The sequence below is a fragment of the Gorilla gorilla genome, chromosome 3 (assembly GCF_029281585.2).
Source record: "Gorilla gorilla gorilla isolate KB3781 chromosome 3, NHGRI_mGorGor1-v2.1_pri, whole genome shotgun sequence".
NCBI classification, from domain to species: Eukaryota; Metazoa; Chordata; class Mammalia; order Primates; family Hominidae; genus Gorilla; species Gorilla gorilla.
The window spans coordinates 193,992,393-194,010,512 of NC_073227.2; the positions used below are offsets into that span (position 1 = coordinate 193,992,393).

At 42.0% G+C, this 18,120-nt stretch overlaps 1 protein-coding gene and 1 long non-coding RNA gene across 2 annotated transcripts in view; one reads left to right on the plus strand and one right to left on the minus strand.

Moving 5' to 3' along the window:
* The window catches only part of GALNTL6 (polypeptide N-acetylgalactosaminyltransferase like 6), a 1,233,993-nt gene that overhangs the window by 1,213,766 nt on the left and 2,107 nt on the right, over positions 1–18,120 (plus strand). Inside the window, exon 12 of the mRNA XM_004040637.5 lies at positions 1,247–1,396. Within this exon, the coding sequence (XP_004040685.2) occupies positions 1,247–1,396 (150 nt within the window). The remainder of the gene's footprint in view (positions 1–1,246; positions 1,397–18,120) is intronic.
* Positions 1–18,120, minus strand: part of LOC109026440 (uncharacterized) — a 207,138-nt gene that overhangs the window by 60,399 nt on the left and 128,619 nt on the right. Inside the window, exon 10 of the long non-coding RNA XR_010133535.1 lies at positions 10,283–10,388. This is a non-coding gene — a long non-coding RNA (uncharacterized lncRNA). The remainder of the gene's footprint in view (positions 1–10,282; positions 10,389–18,120) is intronic.

Here is an 18,120-nt window from a genome sequence, read left to right on the forward strand (position 1 = left end):
TACAGGTGTGTTGCTTGTTTGCTTGTTAATACATTGTAAAGCCAACTTAGTGCATCATAAGTCACATTTTTAATATAATAGAATGGGATGGATATAATAGAATGGTATCATATGATAGAATGGGATAATAGAATGGGATGGATAATAGAATTGGAGAGGCTGGACTAGGATAGGAACGTGTTGGATGGAATATCAGAGTCAATTAAACTCAGTAAAGGTAAATATCATTTCATAAAACTTCTGTTTCTATTGGAATCAAGGGAGGTCTCTGTGTGTGTGTGTGCATGAGCTGCACTTCTTACTGTGAGTTACAGTCTAAAACTTTCTACATTGCCCTGCAGAATTACTCTTACCAACCCTAGGGAAATTAATTGGCCCATTCTTCACTTCATCAAGCTTAGCTTTCCTTTACATTAGGTTTTTCAAGGTGCTAGCATCAATTCGGCTCATCTCTACTCCTTCTCTCTTTAGCTAATCTGCAAATTTGGGCAAACTGTGTAGGATTTGTTCCAGTAACATTTTAGCTAAATAAAGACCGTAGAGTGTTATTAAGGACTTTCTGGCCAGGCACAGTGGCTCACGCCTGTAATCCCAGCACTTTGGGAAGCCAAGGCGGGCAAATCACCTGAGGTCAGGAGTTTGAGACTAGCCTGGCCAACATGGTGAAACCCCGTCTCTACTAAAAATACAAAAATTAGCCAGGTGTGGTGGCGGGCGCCTGTAGTCCCAGCTACTCGGGAGGCTGAGGCAGGAGAATCGCTTGAACCTGGGAGGCGGAGGTTGCAGTGAGCCGAGATTGCACCACTGCACTCCAGCCTGGGAGACAGGGTGAGACTCTGTCTCAAAACAAACAAACAAAAAAAGACTTTATTTCTCTCTCTGACCCTCATCCCTCTCCCCTCTATCTTTCCTCCCTCTGTCCTCTTACTCGTTCTCCTTCAATCTCCTTCTTCCATGCCCCTCCCTGCATCTCTTTTTCTACCACCCTCTGTATTTTCTCTGGTACCTGATTGGAAACTCTTCATTTGTGTTTTTTGGCAGCCTGGACCAAAAGTGCAGCTGTTACTGCTACAGCACTTTATGACACGTGCCTTTTCCAACACCTCTGTTAGGCTGAGACTTAGCTCTTTTTGGCAGATCACAAAGCAGGAGTTCTACATTGCTAAAAGACATACCTTCCCCCGCCCTTGCATCTTCTCTCCAAAACAAACTCACTGCAGCTTTTCTGCTACTGTTGCTTTGCTAGCTTTTTACCTTTGGATGGAGAGAAGATATTCGACCTGGTGAGCCACTGCATACCCGGAAATTCTGCTTTGATGCGATCTCACACAACAGCCCTGTTACACTCTATGACTGTCATGGCATGAAGGGGAACCAGCTCTGGGGATACCGGAAGGTAAGAGTCAGTCCACTGTGGTCATTCTCAAATTACTGTGGTTTAAGTTATTCTTACTCAGTTTTCTTTGAAAACACACCGTTTTAGGCCTGGCGCAGTCACTCACACCTGTAATCCTGGCACTCTGGGAGGTCGAGGTGGGCAGATCACCTGAGGCTGGAGTTTGAGACCAGCCTGACCAACATAGCGAAACCCCATCTCTACTGAAAATACAAAAAAAAGTCAGGCGTAGTGATGGGTGCCTGTAATCCCAGCTACTCAGGAGGCTGAGGCAGGAGAATCACTTGAGCATGGGAGGGGGAGATTGCAGTGAGCCAAGATTGTGCCACTACACTCCAGCCTGGGTGACAGGGCAAGACTCTGTTAAGAAAAGAAAGAGAGAGAGAGAAAAGGAAGGAAGGAAGGAAGGAAGGAAGGAAGGAAGGAAGGAAGGAAGTTTTGAGTTAAAGTTTTACCTAGTCATACATACACATATTTGGCTCACACATTCGGAGATCATCAGCAAAGGTGAAGGGAAAAATCGTGTGTGTAGAAAGGGGCAAGCTTTTGGCTTCACTTGTTATATGTGTGGCCATCACAATCAGTTATGATTGAAAAATGGCTTTGAGCCAGAACAAGGGATGGGTCTAGGTTTAACTCAGAACACTCCCAAAAGGAGGAACCACATATCCAATAAGCAAAACCACGCATACATGATTTTTAACATCACCATTCACAACACACATACACACAGATTGTGGCATCCATTCATTTTTTATGTCTCTCAGGCTCACTTGCTTGGGACCTGACTGGGTTAAGACAATGATATTTACACAAATATTTATACATCTATGTAGATATAATTGCTGCAATCCTTATACACAAAGTGACCCATTTACATTTTCACCAAAATCCTGCCCAAATGTAGCAAAGAATTTACTTGGGGAATTTAAAAGTTTCAAAAATTATAAAGTTAACAGTGAATGGTAGGAAAAATTCAAAAACATATATAAAGTCACATTTTATTGAGTTAATAAAGAGCAATTAAGTTATTGTTTGAAAATATTTTTATTGTTTCCTTTTGACAACTTTTTAGAATACTTTACAAAATTGCTTTTCAAATTCTTTGCTTTTGGGGATAGAACTTGGCTGTCAATTAGCAATTACTCCATAAGTGCCATTCTGCCCCCTCAAATCCATGGATCTGCTGGGGCCTTCTCAGCCAGGGATAAGATGCTTTCTGTTTGCTTTTTCATACTCTGAGGCCAGCCTTGCCTCAGGCTATAAGGAAAATGGAATATCTCCCACTTTATTCAGGAACTTGGCCATCCTGTGGCTGAGGCAAGGTCAGTGTCCCCCCAAATTACAGAAAGCTAAAGGAGAGAAGTGGTGGAGAGTCAGTGTGGGGAGAGGGAGGACTGGTTATGTTACTTGTTGCCTTACTTAATAAGCATTCTGGTTTCCACCTCTTAGAGATGAGCTCCTAAAACTATACTCATCCAAAGGTGGACTTGTTTGTATAAGTTTATTCTGCATCCCACCCCCACCCAAACACCTGGCAGGTTGTGGCTGTGTCTAGCAAAATTACAAAACATCAGTTGAGCCGAGCACAGTAGCTCACGCTTGTCATCCCAACACTTTGGGAGGAGAGGTGGGCAGATCACCTGAGGTCAGGAGTTCAAGACAAGCCTGGCCAACATGGTGAAACCCCATCTGGACTAAAAAATACAAAATTAGCCAGGCATGTTGGTGCATGCCTATAGTCCCAGCTACTCGGGAGGCTGAGACAGGAGAACTGCCTGATCCTGGGAGGCAGAAGTTGCAGTGAGCCAAGATCACACCATTGCACTGCACTCCAGCCTGGGCGACAAGAGCGAAACTCCATCTCAAAAAAAAAAAACAAAAAAAATTCAGTTGTTATATCCTTCTACAAAACAATCTAGAATGAAAGGAGCTCAGAAGATGGTATCTGATAAAAATGAAGCTGGGGGAATATCACTGCAATAGTAAAACCTCACCGTTTTCTTTATGAAATGTATAATAAATGATTCATCTTATCAAACTATTTTGCTATTCAACATGATACAGCCTGTGTGTGGTGCAATAAAGTAAGGTTTTTTTTAATGATTATATTCTGACATCTAAAGAGTTACTTTCTGCGCACATCAATAAAATAGCTGACTGGCCATTTGCTTAGTATGTTGGTGGTTCCTAATGAACAGAACATTTCTTATTACTGTACATTTATAGCATGACACACCAACCACTCAATAATATGCAATTAAGCCAAGAAAATGCAATTGTTTTTATTAGGGAGCTTACAAAAGCTTACAGATGGATAAGACCAACGAACACACAGAGCTCCTGGGGAGAAAAAAAACAGGCTGCAGTGGTTTCAAGGGGAAACTCTTATGAGCTTTAACCTTTCCAGGATCCTAAGGGATTTGTGAAAGGACACCACTAGATTCAATTGTGCTGTGGCTCTCTTCTCAGCTTTTTGTAGCTGTTGGTATTGCATTACTTAGCAAAAGGTTACACTCCATGTGTATTTATACAGCAAGCAAGGTATTTATACTTAATCAGGAACATGCAAAGGCTCAAAATGGAAAGTTTCTGAAATATCACATCTCGGTGGATGACTCAGGCCTATTCAGACACACCTGTTTTAGAAAATTCCTCTTGTTTTTTCCAAGGGCTACGCCTAAGGCATAAAGAGAAAAAGCACAAAGAGAAATCTCTCTGGCATGTTACCTTATCTATTTGGATGCAGTACTTGGCTCTGGGGGCTTCTGGCAGTTTTGGATGTTTTTGTTTGTTTTTTGAGATGGAGTTTTGCTCTTGTCGCCCAGGCTGGGGTGCAATGGCGTGATCTCGGCTCACTGCAACCTCCTTTCCCAGGTTCAGGCGATTCTCCTGCCTCAGCCTCCCAAGTAGCTGGGACTACAGGCATGACCACCATGCCTGGCTAATTTTGTATTTTTAGTAGAGACAGGGTTTCACCATGTTGACCAGGCTGGTCTCGAACTCCTGACCTCAGGGGATCCGCCCACCTTAGCCACCCAAAATGCTGGGATTACAGGCACAAGCCACCGTGCCCAGCCTGGAACTCCCACTTTTTATAAGCATATTCATGAGTCAATCAGAGCCCTCTACTAATTGCCTAAAGGGCTGTGTGAGCCATCTCCTAAGTTCCTAAAGTCATCATCATCATCATCATCATCTCCAATTTAGGCATCGAGCTGGTGGCTTTACACACATTATCTCAAACCTCATAACCACTTAGATACTATTGTGTATAATTTACACAGGAAGAAACTGATACTAGCAGATATGTGGATTCAAACACAGGTGAATCTGGCTTTAAAGTTTCTACTAGTTCCTCTGCCATGCTATTAAGGAATAAGATCAATATTTCCTAGAAGAGTTCCCCAATGCCTTGGATTCAGTGTCACTGATACCAGCCAACCCCTCCCTCCCAACTACATGGAGGTATCTTGGAGAGAGAAGGTGGCCAGAAGCCACCTTGCTTGGGTGGATGAAAGTTGTTTTCGGACCTTGCTTCCTGGTTTCAGCAACTCTCACTCCGCTTTTAGTTATTTTTAGATGTGGCTCTTTGCCACCACAAAAGGAGAAAAGCATCCTTATTCTATGATGCTGGGGCTATGTTCAGTTGGAACAGCTGTTTCCTACAATAACAGGCACCCAGGACGAGGAATCCTGTTCCTGGTTTTCTTTTACCACCAGGGGGACCCCTGTTACAAGAACAGTGAATTGTTGAGGCAACCTCAGTAAAAATATTTGTCCTCACCCAGCATCAAACAGGAAACTGTCTTTCCTCTTCTTCAATCCCCACTGGTCACTAAGATTTGTCACCCACTTCCATCCCCAGTCATTGGTCACTAAGACTTGTCACCCACCCCCATCAGCCAATAACTCTGAAATCCACCCGCTCTTTGCCATTTCTATAGCCAGCCCCTGCCTGGTTCAGTCTTCACATCTTACCCCTGGGTTATTGCAATGGCTTCCTAAAGGGCTGCCCTGCTTCCTGTCTTTCCCCTTCCCCTTCCCCATCTTCCACCCTGAAGCCAGAGGGAGATTTCACAAAACCTGGTCATGGTATTCCTCTGTTTCATGACTTCATTTGGTTTCTCATTGAGTAGAAGATAGAGTGCTTTAGCCTCTCAATACTCATCTGGATCCTTCACAACCTGGCCAACGTAACAGCCGACCATCAGCCCTTAGAGTTATTCAGGCTTATTACACCCCAATTCATCCTGAAATTGTAAGGGGATCTTGAATAGTTTTTTTGCTTTTATGACTTTCAACTGCTTCACCAACATAATAATGATAATAACTGAGTGAGATAAACTATGGAAAACTTCTAGCACAGTTTCTGATCATAAGATTTCCATCTGTGTTGGTGACAATGCACTTTTTACACTGATCATCTTGGCAAGGTATATCCTAATATACCACATCATTAAAGCAATCTCTCCTAGGCAATATTGACAGTTGTTATCCCTCCAAAATTGAGAGCTATCTCCCATGCCCTTCTCATTTTAAGTAAACATTTTATTAGATTATAGCATATGTCTTAATTTGGGTTTCCCCATATATACAACCTAAAGTAAGAATTTTAATGCACATGGTTTATTTGGGATATAGCCCCAAAAAATCTTGACAGGGAGTGAGGAAGTGAAATGGAGGAGATATCAGAGCCAATAAAGGGTGCATTATCAAGCAAGTACCACCGCAGGCAATTAGAACTCAATCCTACTGAAGATCTCTGGAAATGGTATATAGAACACACATCAGGGAGTCAATTTTTTGGTCAGGTTCCTGACCAAAGATTGACTGGAATGGTGTATAAATACCCCAATTCCCTTGTTACCTCTGGCCTGCTGCTCTTACAGACAGAACCATTCTTAAGGCCAGAGAAAGTCCTTAAGCAGAGAGATGCAGTGACATCCAGGCCAGCATGCACTGAAATGGAAAGGCCTGAAGGGCCATGCTCAGGGTACAGGCACTGCCAAGAATCCAGGTGCTCTGCATCCTCACCAACACTTGGTATTGTCAGTTTCTTTTTCTTTTTTATTCTGTGATTGTAAAGTGATATGTTTGTTAGCCATTTTGGATATCTTATTTGTGCAGCACCTACTTGAGTCTTTTGCCCATTTTCAAAACATGGGCTGTCTGGCTTTTTCACACAGATTTTTAGGGATTTTTTCTATATATAAGTGCCTCACTGGATGTATGCATTGCAATATCTTATTCCTGTTGGTGTCTTGTCTTTTTTCTGTTTAGTGGAGTGTCTTAATGAAAGCTATTATTTATGATTTGTGGGTTTTGTGTTCTGTTTAGGAAATCCTGGCCTTCATGTAGTTAGTCTTCCAAGTCATCTTTGGAAATTTTATTGCTTAATGTTCTACATTTCGGTTTATAATTCCCTGATATATCTGTATATCTATATAGATAGATATAATTTTTTGAGACGGACTTTTGCTCTGTCAGCCAAGCTGGAGTGCAGTGGTGTGATCTTGGCTCACAGCAATCTCCACCTCCCAGGTTCAAGCGAGTCTCCTTCCTCAGCCTCCCAAGTAGCCAGGATTACAGGCACATGCCACCCGGCTACTTTTTGTATTTTTAGTAGAGACGGGGTTTCACCACGTTGGCCAGGCTGGTCTCGAACTCCTGACCTCGTGATCCACCCACCTCTACCTCCCAATGTGCTGGGATTACAGGCGTGAGCCACTGCGCCCAGCCCTCCCTGAAATATTTTTATGTGTATAATGTAAGATAAGGGTTGATTCATATACAGAGATAGAAATAGATATAGATATATATTGATAGAGACATGCTATTGATCAATCACCATTTATTTAAAAGACCATTTTTTCCCACTGCACTGAAGTGACGCTTTTATTGTAAGTCAAGAGGTCTTATATACATTGGTCCATTGTTAAATCCTCAAGTTTTTACCATGTAACTAAATAGTCTTAGCCATACAGAAAGTAAGCTAATAAAATAAACTAAATTAATCTAATAGGAAGTATAGCCAAAAACCCACAACTACCATCACTCTTAGTGGTGAAATGTTAAAGCTCTCCTCCAGAGATGGGAAATAAAATAGAATGTTGACTATAATCATGTTTTTCAACCTTTTATAGGATATGTAATCAGTGTAATCAGGCAAGATATAGACCTTTAAAGGAATAAGAATTAGAAAGGAAGAAATAAAACAGTCCATTCGTAGATGTCATGTTAGGGTATTTAGAAAATCCAAAAGATTATGCAGCTGAAGTATTTTAAAAATGAATAGATACATTTAGCATAGGCCCGAGATGAAAATGAATTGTTTATATACTAGCAACAAAAAATAGAAAATGAAGTTTAAAAGTGATTCCATTTGGTCACTGTGAAAAGCACAAAATAGGAATAAATCACGGCAAAGATGTGAAAGACTTTTATGCAGAAAACTACAAAGCATCACTAAGAAAAATCTTAAAAACTATAGAGGGATCCATCATGTTCAAGGATTATGTCTCAATATTGTGAAGATGTCAGTTTTTAAATGATCCAAACATTTAATGCAAAACCAAACAAATCTCAGGAGGCTTATTTGTGGAAATTGATAACCTGATTCCAAAATTTACATGGAAAATGTAAGGGACAAGAATAGCTAACAAAATCTTGAAGAAGGAAAAAAAAGTACTAAAACATTACAAAAGCACCAGGTATCAAAACATTACAAAGGTGTATTATTAAGGCAATGTACTCGCATGAGGATAGACTGACTGAGGCTCTCTAGAAGGTGAAGCCTGGGTATTGATATTCTTTGAAAGGTCCCGAGAGATTCTAATAGACAGTCAGATGAAGAATCACTTTTGTAGCTCTAATTTTTACTTTCTTTCTTTAATCTACTCCTCCCTTTTGCTCCCGTTGGAATTTTCCCCTCTTTCTGTACTCCTATAGCATTTTGTTTCCTTCTTTCTACTTAAAACACTGCATATTATACATACTTAGCCCCCTCACCCCCCGCCAACTACCTGAGGGCAAGAACTTTTTAAAAAATGTCTATACGGCCTGCCTAATACCTAATATATGAAGTTCCTAAATAAGCATTCATTGACTGGCTTAAAGAACCACTAGTTCAATTATTGATATGAGCCCTGCCTTCATAAACCCCAACCTGTGCTGGATAAAACTTAACACATTTATTTGTCCCAAAACTACATATGCAACCTCCCAACGACCAAAAATAAAAGATTTAAAATTACTTTCTTTAGTTGCTCTCTGGGGGTTCTTATAATTTAACTTTCATAATAAAGGACTTGCAAATAGCATCAAACAGAAAGTACAGGTAAGAAGGCACCTGCCAGGCTAAATTGATAACAGTGTAACAATCCCATTCATTTAAAAAGTGAGTGGGTGGAATTTTTGGCATCTGCCTACATTTGACTATTTGTTGTAACTTATGATATATGCCAGGTTTTGGCCTCTCAGTTCATAAAATGAGGATGTACCAGTCCACAAAGATGCCAGATAGAAGGGCTCGAGGTTGTTATTTTAAATCATTCTGGACAGGTACTGATTTGGGACCAAAAAATAAGGAAAGTGTATATAACAAGTTTAACTTAAAAGTCATGTAATTCAACTCTGGTTCTGATAAATGAAGTCACTAAAAAATCCTGGACATGTGGTCAGAGGTTGGGCAGTCACACTCTCCCAGGTCAGTCCTAATTGCCAGAAAGCTCTTCCCTGGCCTTTGGTTACCACACAGATTATATTTAATTCATTTTACTCAAGACAGATCCCAAATATTTGAACAAATACCTGCCTGGTTTTTAATCCAATTAAATGGCCCAATATCCTGCCACTGCTCTCCATATGACTTAATTTGAACCCACCTCCATCTCCTGGACACTCACCCCTAATGTACTGCAGATAATCTTAGAGAGTAGCATGATTCCCAGAACACAATATTGTAAGAATGTTGTCAACAAAGAAAGTAGAATAAGTTTCTAGCACCTTTTGTTATGAGCTTCCAGCATGCTTTGCTGTGAGCAATGTTTCTGTTAATTTAGCCTGAGTTGATTGATTTCCTGCCTTAACTTCACACACTCAGCTTCTTAATGAGCTTTCAGTACTGGAGAAAAAAAAATCTCAGTCTTTTTCTCTTGCTTTGCTAAACAGACATATCTCTCCAATCTTGTATCTGTACAGGTCATCTTTTACATTATGTTGCTATCCACTTTTTTCCATTAAACTCTATCCTATTATAATTATCCCAACCTGGATTTAAACATTTTGATTCAACTTAATAGCAATTGAACTATAATTTGTTCCATCCACAGATTGGATCAGCATCCATTCATGCCTTCATCTAAATTGTTGATCCCAGTGCAAAGTCAAGCACTGAGCCCTCTATCATACAGCAGAGGTAACAAAATCCATTAATGAGCATCATTTGGAGGAAGTTACTCAACCAGATAAAAATTCATGTAAAATTATCTTCTAGACCACCATTCTCCAGCTTGCCCATAAGAAAACAAAATTGGACTCTTCAAACATCTTGCTGAAAACCAGATGCCCAATGTCTGCAACATACCCCTTTTGGTAACAGAGGACTTATGTCATTTTATCCTAAGAAGTTGTGATCCTTATGCAGAAAATTTCAGTGCAAATTGAAAATTCAGTTACCTTTTCAAAGAAGAATTAGGCTAACTCTCAGGAGGACTATACATTCGCCCCAGCAATGAAGCTGCCTTTTCAATAATTAATTCTATCTTCCCATCCTGTTTTTAGCTGTATGTCTAACCCAGCTGAAATCACTTAGGTTGTTATGACCTTCTAACTTTTGCCATTTCAACTTAGCAATATTCCTACTGATTACCTAACATACTTAACTGCCATTCTCTTGTCACTCCGAAATAGAAAGGCTCTGTTTCAACTCTCCTGGGGCTCTTCCGTAAAGAGAAAGTCTTTGTGAACTGAACACCTGCCCAGATCTAGACTGTCAAACAGAAAAGAATCTTGTTAATAGGAACTATGAAAAAATCAAATTAGTGTTTGTTGATCAGGACAATTCCTTCCTACCAAGCAGGTGCGGGGTGGGAGCAGGACTGGTAGTTGGCTCAGCCAAGAAAAGAGATGAAACATAACTCAAAGACTCTGCGCCCGGTCTGTGTTCTTAACCTCTGAGTTATGTTTCATCCCTAATCCTAGCATTTTGGGAGGCCGAGGCATTTGAGAGGCCAAGACAGATCATTAGAGCCCAGGAGCTCAAGATCAGCATGGGCAACATGGTGAAAACCTGTCTCTACCAAAAAAAAAAAAAAAAAGCTGGGCCTAGTGGCACAGACCTGTGGTCCCAGCTATTTGGGAGGCTGAGGCAGGAGGATCACATGAACCTGGAAGGACTAGGCTACAGTGAGTCATGCCACTGCACTCCTGCACTCCAGCCTGGGTGACCCAGCAAGGCCCTGTCTCAAGAAAAGAAAAGAGAGAGCACAGGCTCTGGCTCCTGCAGGGCCTCATAATAGTCACTGGACCCACTGCGGATGCTGGCTTTGGGACCTTGGGCACCTTTCTTACTATGAATTTCTGTTTCTTCATTTATAAAATGGGGATAATAATTCCCTTTATTATCTACTTTAGTATGTGCCTTAGCAGGTTATTCTGATGATTAAAAAAAATTTAAGTGCACCTAGAGCATAGCACATAACAAGAGTTCAACTGATGTTAGCCGCTACTATACCATGCATTCAGCAAGATAACTTCTGATTTGATTTTCGCTCTCCAAATAGATTTGCATACAGAAATAGATGGGCTAACTAGTCATATTTCTACACTGTACATTTCTGTACCATTTTAACTATTTAGTTATAGCTAAATCTTAGAATATCAATTTCATGAGAGCAGGAATTTTTCTCTGCTTTCTTTTGTGCACTCTTTCCAGCATCTAAAACACTCTGTGGCACATAATAGGTACTTAATTCAAATTCACTGAATGAATGAATAAGTGAATCTAGCTTCCTGTTTGTCCACATTCACTATCTCTTCAGGTTACTTAAGTGGGTTTAGGTAGGGAAAAAAAAAAGAGAGAGAGAAACTCTGGGTAGAACACTTAGCACTGCTTGACGCCTAGATACACATTTGACAAATAGTAGCTATTATGTTCACATGACTTGGGGCAGGTTTACTGAGGGGAGCTAAAGAGATATGAATAGACGGAAACAAGATGCAAAACATACGGGCTTATTCTACTCATGGAGATTTCAGTACAGAGGGGAAGCAGACAAATACTACTTAAAGGAAGTGTACAGGATAATATGAGAACACAAAACACTGGGCACTATCCAGATCAGAAGGGTGAAGAAGCCTTCTCTGACAAACTAACTTCTAAATGGAGACCGAAAAGATGGAGACTTTTACCTTTTCAGATAGGTAAAGAAAGTGATGGAGAAAAAGACCACAGACATCCGGATCAACTTGTGCAAGGCCCTGAGATAAGCAAGATATTGGTTTTCTCAGAACAGAAAGAAGCCAGTTGAAATGCATACGTGCAACAGAAAATGAACTATTAGGTTGGTGCGAAAGTCATTGCAGTTTTTACCATTAAAAGTAATACAAGGGCCGGGCGCTGCGGCTCACGCCTGTAATCCCAGCACTTTGGGATCACGAGGTCAGGAGATCAAGACCATCCTGGCTAACACGGTGAAACCCCGTCTCTACTAAAAATACAAAAAGAATTAGCCGGGCGTGGTGCCGGATGACTGCAGTCCCAGCTACTCGGGAGGCTGAGGCAGGAGAATGGCGTGAACCCAGGAGGCGGAGCTTGCAGTGAGCCGAGATCGCGCCACTGCACTCCAGCCTCGGCGACAGAGCGAGACTCCGTCTCAAAAAAAAAAAAAAAAGTTATATACGGTCAGACATCCCAGCCTGGGCAACAGGGCAAAACCCCATCTCTACAAAAAAATACAAAAATTAGCTGTGTATGGTGGCAGCTACTCAGGCTGAGAGGGACGATTGTTTGAGCCCGGGATGTCGAGGCTGCAGTGAGCCAAGGTGGCGCCACTGTGCTTCAGCCTGGGCAACAAAGTGAGACCCTGTCTCAAAAATATAAAAAAGGCCAGACATCTGTAGAAGCAGGACTACACAAGACCTTGTAGGTCATGCTAAGAATTTAGCTAAGAGAGTGTGAAGTGTTTGAATGGATTGCAGAGCAGGCATCTAACACATCAGGATTGATTTTATTTTTTTTCATGATCCTGGCTGCTCTCAGGAGAATTGAGGATAGATTGTGCACATCACTGGACCACAGCCCAAAAATGCTGGTGAGAAGAGCAGAAGGAGGGTTTGAAGGTTTGCTGTAGCCAGCACCGTCTCAGCACACACACCAAGGGGCTCTGTCAGGGCATTAAGAAACATTATTTCTTTTCTCTTTTTTTTGAGATGGAGTCTCACTCTGTCGCCCAGGCTAGAGTGCAGTGGCGTGATCTCAGCTCACTGCAACCTCCTCCTCCTGGGTTCAAGTGATTCTGGTGCCTCAGCTTCCCAAGTAGCTGGGATTACAGGCATGCGCCACCATGCCCAGCTAACTTTAGTGTTTTTTAGTAGAGATGGGGTTTCACTATGTTGGCCAGTCTGGTCTCAAACTCCTGGACCTCAGGAGATCCACCCGCCTCGGCCTCCCAAGGTGCTGGGATTACAGGCATAAGCCACTGTGCCCAGCCAAGAAACATTATTTCTGATTGGCCAAATTAACCACTGATGCAGGAAGACCAATTTTCTCCTCCAGTGAGGAATTCTAGCTGTCAAAAAAAAAAAAAAAAATGGAAAAGGGTAGACAAAAAGACTGCTTTGTCCCTTTTATGCCTATCAAGGTGTTATTTGCGTTCTCTCAGATGCCAACAGTAAAAATAGTAAGAAAAAGCCTCCTTGATTTGTCTTTCTTCCAGATGGCTCAAAGGATAGTCAAATATCAACCTTGTTCTTCTGCACAACCCTAAGAGGTGGGAAAGCAGATCTTTTAATTCCCTGTCTCATCCCACTCCCCTCCTGCCCACTCCATTCACTTTACAGATGGAAACCCTGAATCACTGACAAACTAAGTGACCACAAAAGGTTATTGTCAGAGATAAAACTAGGATTAAAACTGGTTTCTTAATTCCAAGCCTTCATTCCCTCATAGCCATATTAGACACAAAAGGCTTTGAACAGGAAGGAGTTCTCTCTTACAGAAACATCCTCTTCCAATGTATACTCTTAAAATGAATCTTTCTACTTACATGGAAATTGATAGGAGGGGGTAACTCGAGTCTCCCAACTTGACACAGAGGAGCTACCCTGAGATCCAGTCTATATCTAACTGCTCACTGGGCATCTAAACTTTGATGTCCCATAAGCATCTCCAATCCGTCATACCTAAAACTGAACTCATTATCATTCCCACACCAATCCTGTTTCTCTTTCTGCATTTCTTGCCTCAATACAGCTTTTCCTCTAGACATCCACCTCCTCCCTCTACCTCAACCTCCACATCTCATTAATCGAATGCCCAATGCATTTCACTTCTCAGATCACTCCCTCGGTCACCCCCAACTCATCCTCATTGGTCTCGTTTTTGCATCAGCTGAAATCTGAATCATTGCGGTAGCCTCTGGTGGTTCTCTCTTACTGTAGTCCAATGCCTTTCCACCCCTCCTCCATCTTCCTCACTGCCACCCTAACTACAGACCCTGTGACTCTTGTTCAAATCTCCCAATGACCATTCCGAGACACTTTCATGAGAAGTCAAGCCTTAGCACTGTACCAGCATCTCATCATGATGTGGCCCCTGCCTACCTCTTGGATATCCTCGTCTGGACTTTTTCCCCTTGCTCCAGCTATACCACATGACTTGCTGGTCTGTGGTACAAGACCCAACCTCCATCACCTCTGACAACATCTCCTCACTCTGGCTTCCTCATTGTTCTCTAACCACCAGGGTGCATAGCTGCTTAGGGCCCAGACCCTGGCCATTCCCTCTGGGTGGGAAGGTCTGAGACTCTCTGCATGGTTAATTAGCTTACCTTCTTTGAGACTCCTCAGATGTTACCTTCTCAGTGAGATTTTCCCTGGCCACTCTATTGAATGTTCACACTGGCCCCACCCCTGGCACTCCAGGTCCTTCTGACCGCCTTGATTTTTTTTCATGTCACCTCTGCTGAACAGGCTATGTGTTTACATACTATGTTCATTGCTCATTGTCTGTGCCCCCACTGCCCCAACCTCACCCCTACCTCTGGAAAAGAAGCTCCAGGAGGGCAGGGATTTTTGTGTCTTTAAGTTTATATTCCAAGCATCTAAAATAGTGCCTGGCAAATAGCAGGTGCCCAATATATTTTTTGTTGAATAAATTGAATGCATAAGTATACATATTATTTTATATATTTTTTCATATGTTCTTCCTTAAATCTAGAACAACCTAATTCATATCCTACTCACCCTCATCTACAATCTCATTGACACTTTTTTACTACAAACATTCTTTTTTTTTTATTATACTTTAAGTTCTAGGGTACATGTGCACAACGTGCAGGCTTGTTACATATGTATACATGTGCCATGCTCTTTTTTTTTTTTTTTGAGTTGCAGTTTCGCTCTTGTTGCCTGGGCTGGAGTGCAATGGCGCAATCTCGGCTCACCGCAACCTCCACCTCCCAGGTTCAAGCAATTGTCCTGCTTCAGCCTCCCGAGTAGTTGGGATTACAGGCATGTACCACCAGGCCCGGCTAATTTTGTATTTTTAGTACAGACGGGATTTCCCCATGTTGCTCAGGCTGGTCTCGAACTCCTGACCTCAGGTGATCCGCCCGCCTTGGCCTCCCAAAGTGCTGGGATTACAGGCATGAGCCACCGCGCCTGGCCTACTACAAACATTTCTTGTTTACCTATTGGTCTCCACTATGTCGTGGGTCAGATGGTGCCTCTTAGGTTATCTTTCCATGCTCTCTCCTCATACACACCAGAAAATAAAAGTCACTTCATAAATATTTGTCAAACTCAACTGATGTGATTAATGTTATCTTCTAGGCAAAGGACCTAAACACATAGATCAGATACAAGATCTGATCATAATTGCACAGAAGAGCTCATTTCAGAGCCATAGATACCTTCTCTCCATAAATCCTTTCGGTTAAAATGGGAGGTACTATTGCATCAATTTAGATAACCAGTTGAGGCAGAGGCTAACTTTTGAAAATTCTATTTTGCCAGGACTTCAGAAAACACAATTTGGTGTCGAATAGCTGGTCTCAGACCAGATGGTTGGTACATTCTGATTTTTAGAACTAGGGATGCTCCCTGACTGAAAACAAAGTAGTGGAAAGGGAGGGAGGAATCACTATTACTTAGTTATTTACTTATAGGCAGGACACTATGCCAGTGATTTTATATCTATTAACTCTTTTTATCCTCAAAATAAATATGTGAGGCATACTGTCATTTACATGTTACAGATAAGTAACCTGAGGTTCAGAAAATTAAACAAGTTGTCCAAGATTACATAGCAAGACTGAAATTTGATAAATCCCCTACGCCACAAATCCAAGCACTTTCCCCATGACTGTGTTGTCTCTCCGCCCCCTATGTGGTAGTTTCATTCTTGGAATCACCTTCCTATACATAATGGACTCAAATACCTATTTTACTATCTTTGCATCTTTAGCATTTGGTTCTTTTATGACCAGTGCAGAATCTTTTCTGTAACTCACACATTCTTTTAGAGTTCAGAGCCTACAGGACTATGGAACCTAATAAAGTCTAGCACAAACCCATGAGTGCCACAAAGTGTCACACGCATGCCAATCAAGTCCATGGGCCTGCTACAAAGAAGTGCCCCTTTCAATGAGCTACCTGGAAAGGCACACCTACACTTGCCAAGGGTGGACCGATCGACTGGCATTGAGCATTGATTAGGAAGTAGTCCTGGATTCAAACTTTTGCATTTCCTCTCAAGGATTTCTAATTTTCTCAGGCAAAACAAAACAAAACCCAAACAAACAGAAAAACAAAATAGATGGAGTAGGCATCCAGGAAAAGTGGGAGGAGTAAGGGGAAATGCACTGCTGGATTACACTGTGAATAGCCAGAGCACAGGCCATGTCATCCTCCAGGACTGGACAAAGAACAATCTAGTTAAAAGCACAGAAAGGACATCTTCTATCGTCCTTTAGGGAGGGTTGTTTTAGAACAGCAGACTTGCCGAAACACTCAGAAGTCTATTCCACAAAAAAAACTGTGTTCAGTTCTGTTACAACCAGCAATGCTGTGACCACTGAGGTGAAGGGCAGAGGAGGGAAAGGCTGTCATAGAACCAAAGACCACATTCAAAAGACAATTACTTGATCCACTGACTTAAGTCCAACCAGAAAAAGCACCAGGAAAGACAATTAGTGATTCACAAGCTCAGCTGAGTAGAAACGTAAAGATGGCAATGATGTAGCTTAGCCCCAAGGTCAAAAGTGGAAAATGCTTGCTATGGGCAAGGCAGAGGGTGCTTTGAGAAGCTTCACCTCCGGGACTTGCTGAGCACTCCCAAGACAAGGGTGAGCAGAGCTCTGTCTCCAACCAGGGAACAATTAGTCTGTGGATCTACTGATCACTGTGGATGGTCTCTAGTTTGACACCTCGTCATTTGTCTCTGTCACAAGTGACCTTTGGAATAAAATGCTCATTCAATTTTATGACTAGGAGAGGCTCCAGAGATTTATCTAATCCCCCCCACCTCATTTTACTGATGAAGCTTCTCAGACATAGACAGATGAAGGGAATCCAATTTTTCAACTTTTATGAGAACATGAAGTACAAGAACAGAAAACATTCTGGATGGTTCAGGGTAGTGGTATATTTGCATACTCGACTTGGTTCAGCCCAGGAGTACACCTGTATTTCTCAGAGCATGTGTTCCAATATGGGACTTGGAAAAATATGATCAGTTGATGGCTCAGAAAATAATGTTGGAAAAAATAAAATGTTCAGAAAGTCTGGTTTGGCATTTGCATGCATGCTGAGGTACACAGGCTAGGGAAGAAAAGAGAATAGAAACATGTCCTACTCCTTTTCTCATTTCTTAACTCTCATGAAGTTATGTGTTTTGAGGGGGAAATTGTGCTCATCTGGAGGGTCCACATGAGCATTTTTTTTTTTTTTTTTTTTTTGGAGACAGAGTCTTGCTCTGTCTCCCAGGCTGGAGTGCAGTGGCCTGATCTCGGCTCACTGCAACCTCCGCCTCCTGGGTTCAAGCGATTCTCCTGCCTCCGCCTCCCACGTAGCTGGATTTACAGATGTGCACCACCACGCCTGGCTAATTTTTATATTTTTATTAGAGACGGGGTTTCACCATGTTGGCCAGACTGGTCTCGAATTCCTGGCCTCATGTGATCTGCCCGCCATGGCCTCCCAAAGTGCTGGAATCACAGGCGTCAGCCACGGTACCCAGCCCCACATGAGCTATTGATAAAGGTAACAACAGGAAAAAATACAGATAGTGAAGAGGGGGCAAGAAATTCATGTGTATAGAACAAAGTGAATTAGAATGTAGCAGGTCACCTAGAATTTTCATGACTATAACAGCTTAAGAGTGCTCTTTGAAAAACTGACCTAAGTGTATTAGATCCGTGTAGCTTCACTATTGGTTGGGGCTGGGAGAAATGAGCATGAGAGATGCTGGGGAAGAAGAGAGAAGACAGCGAAGGAGACTG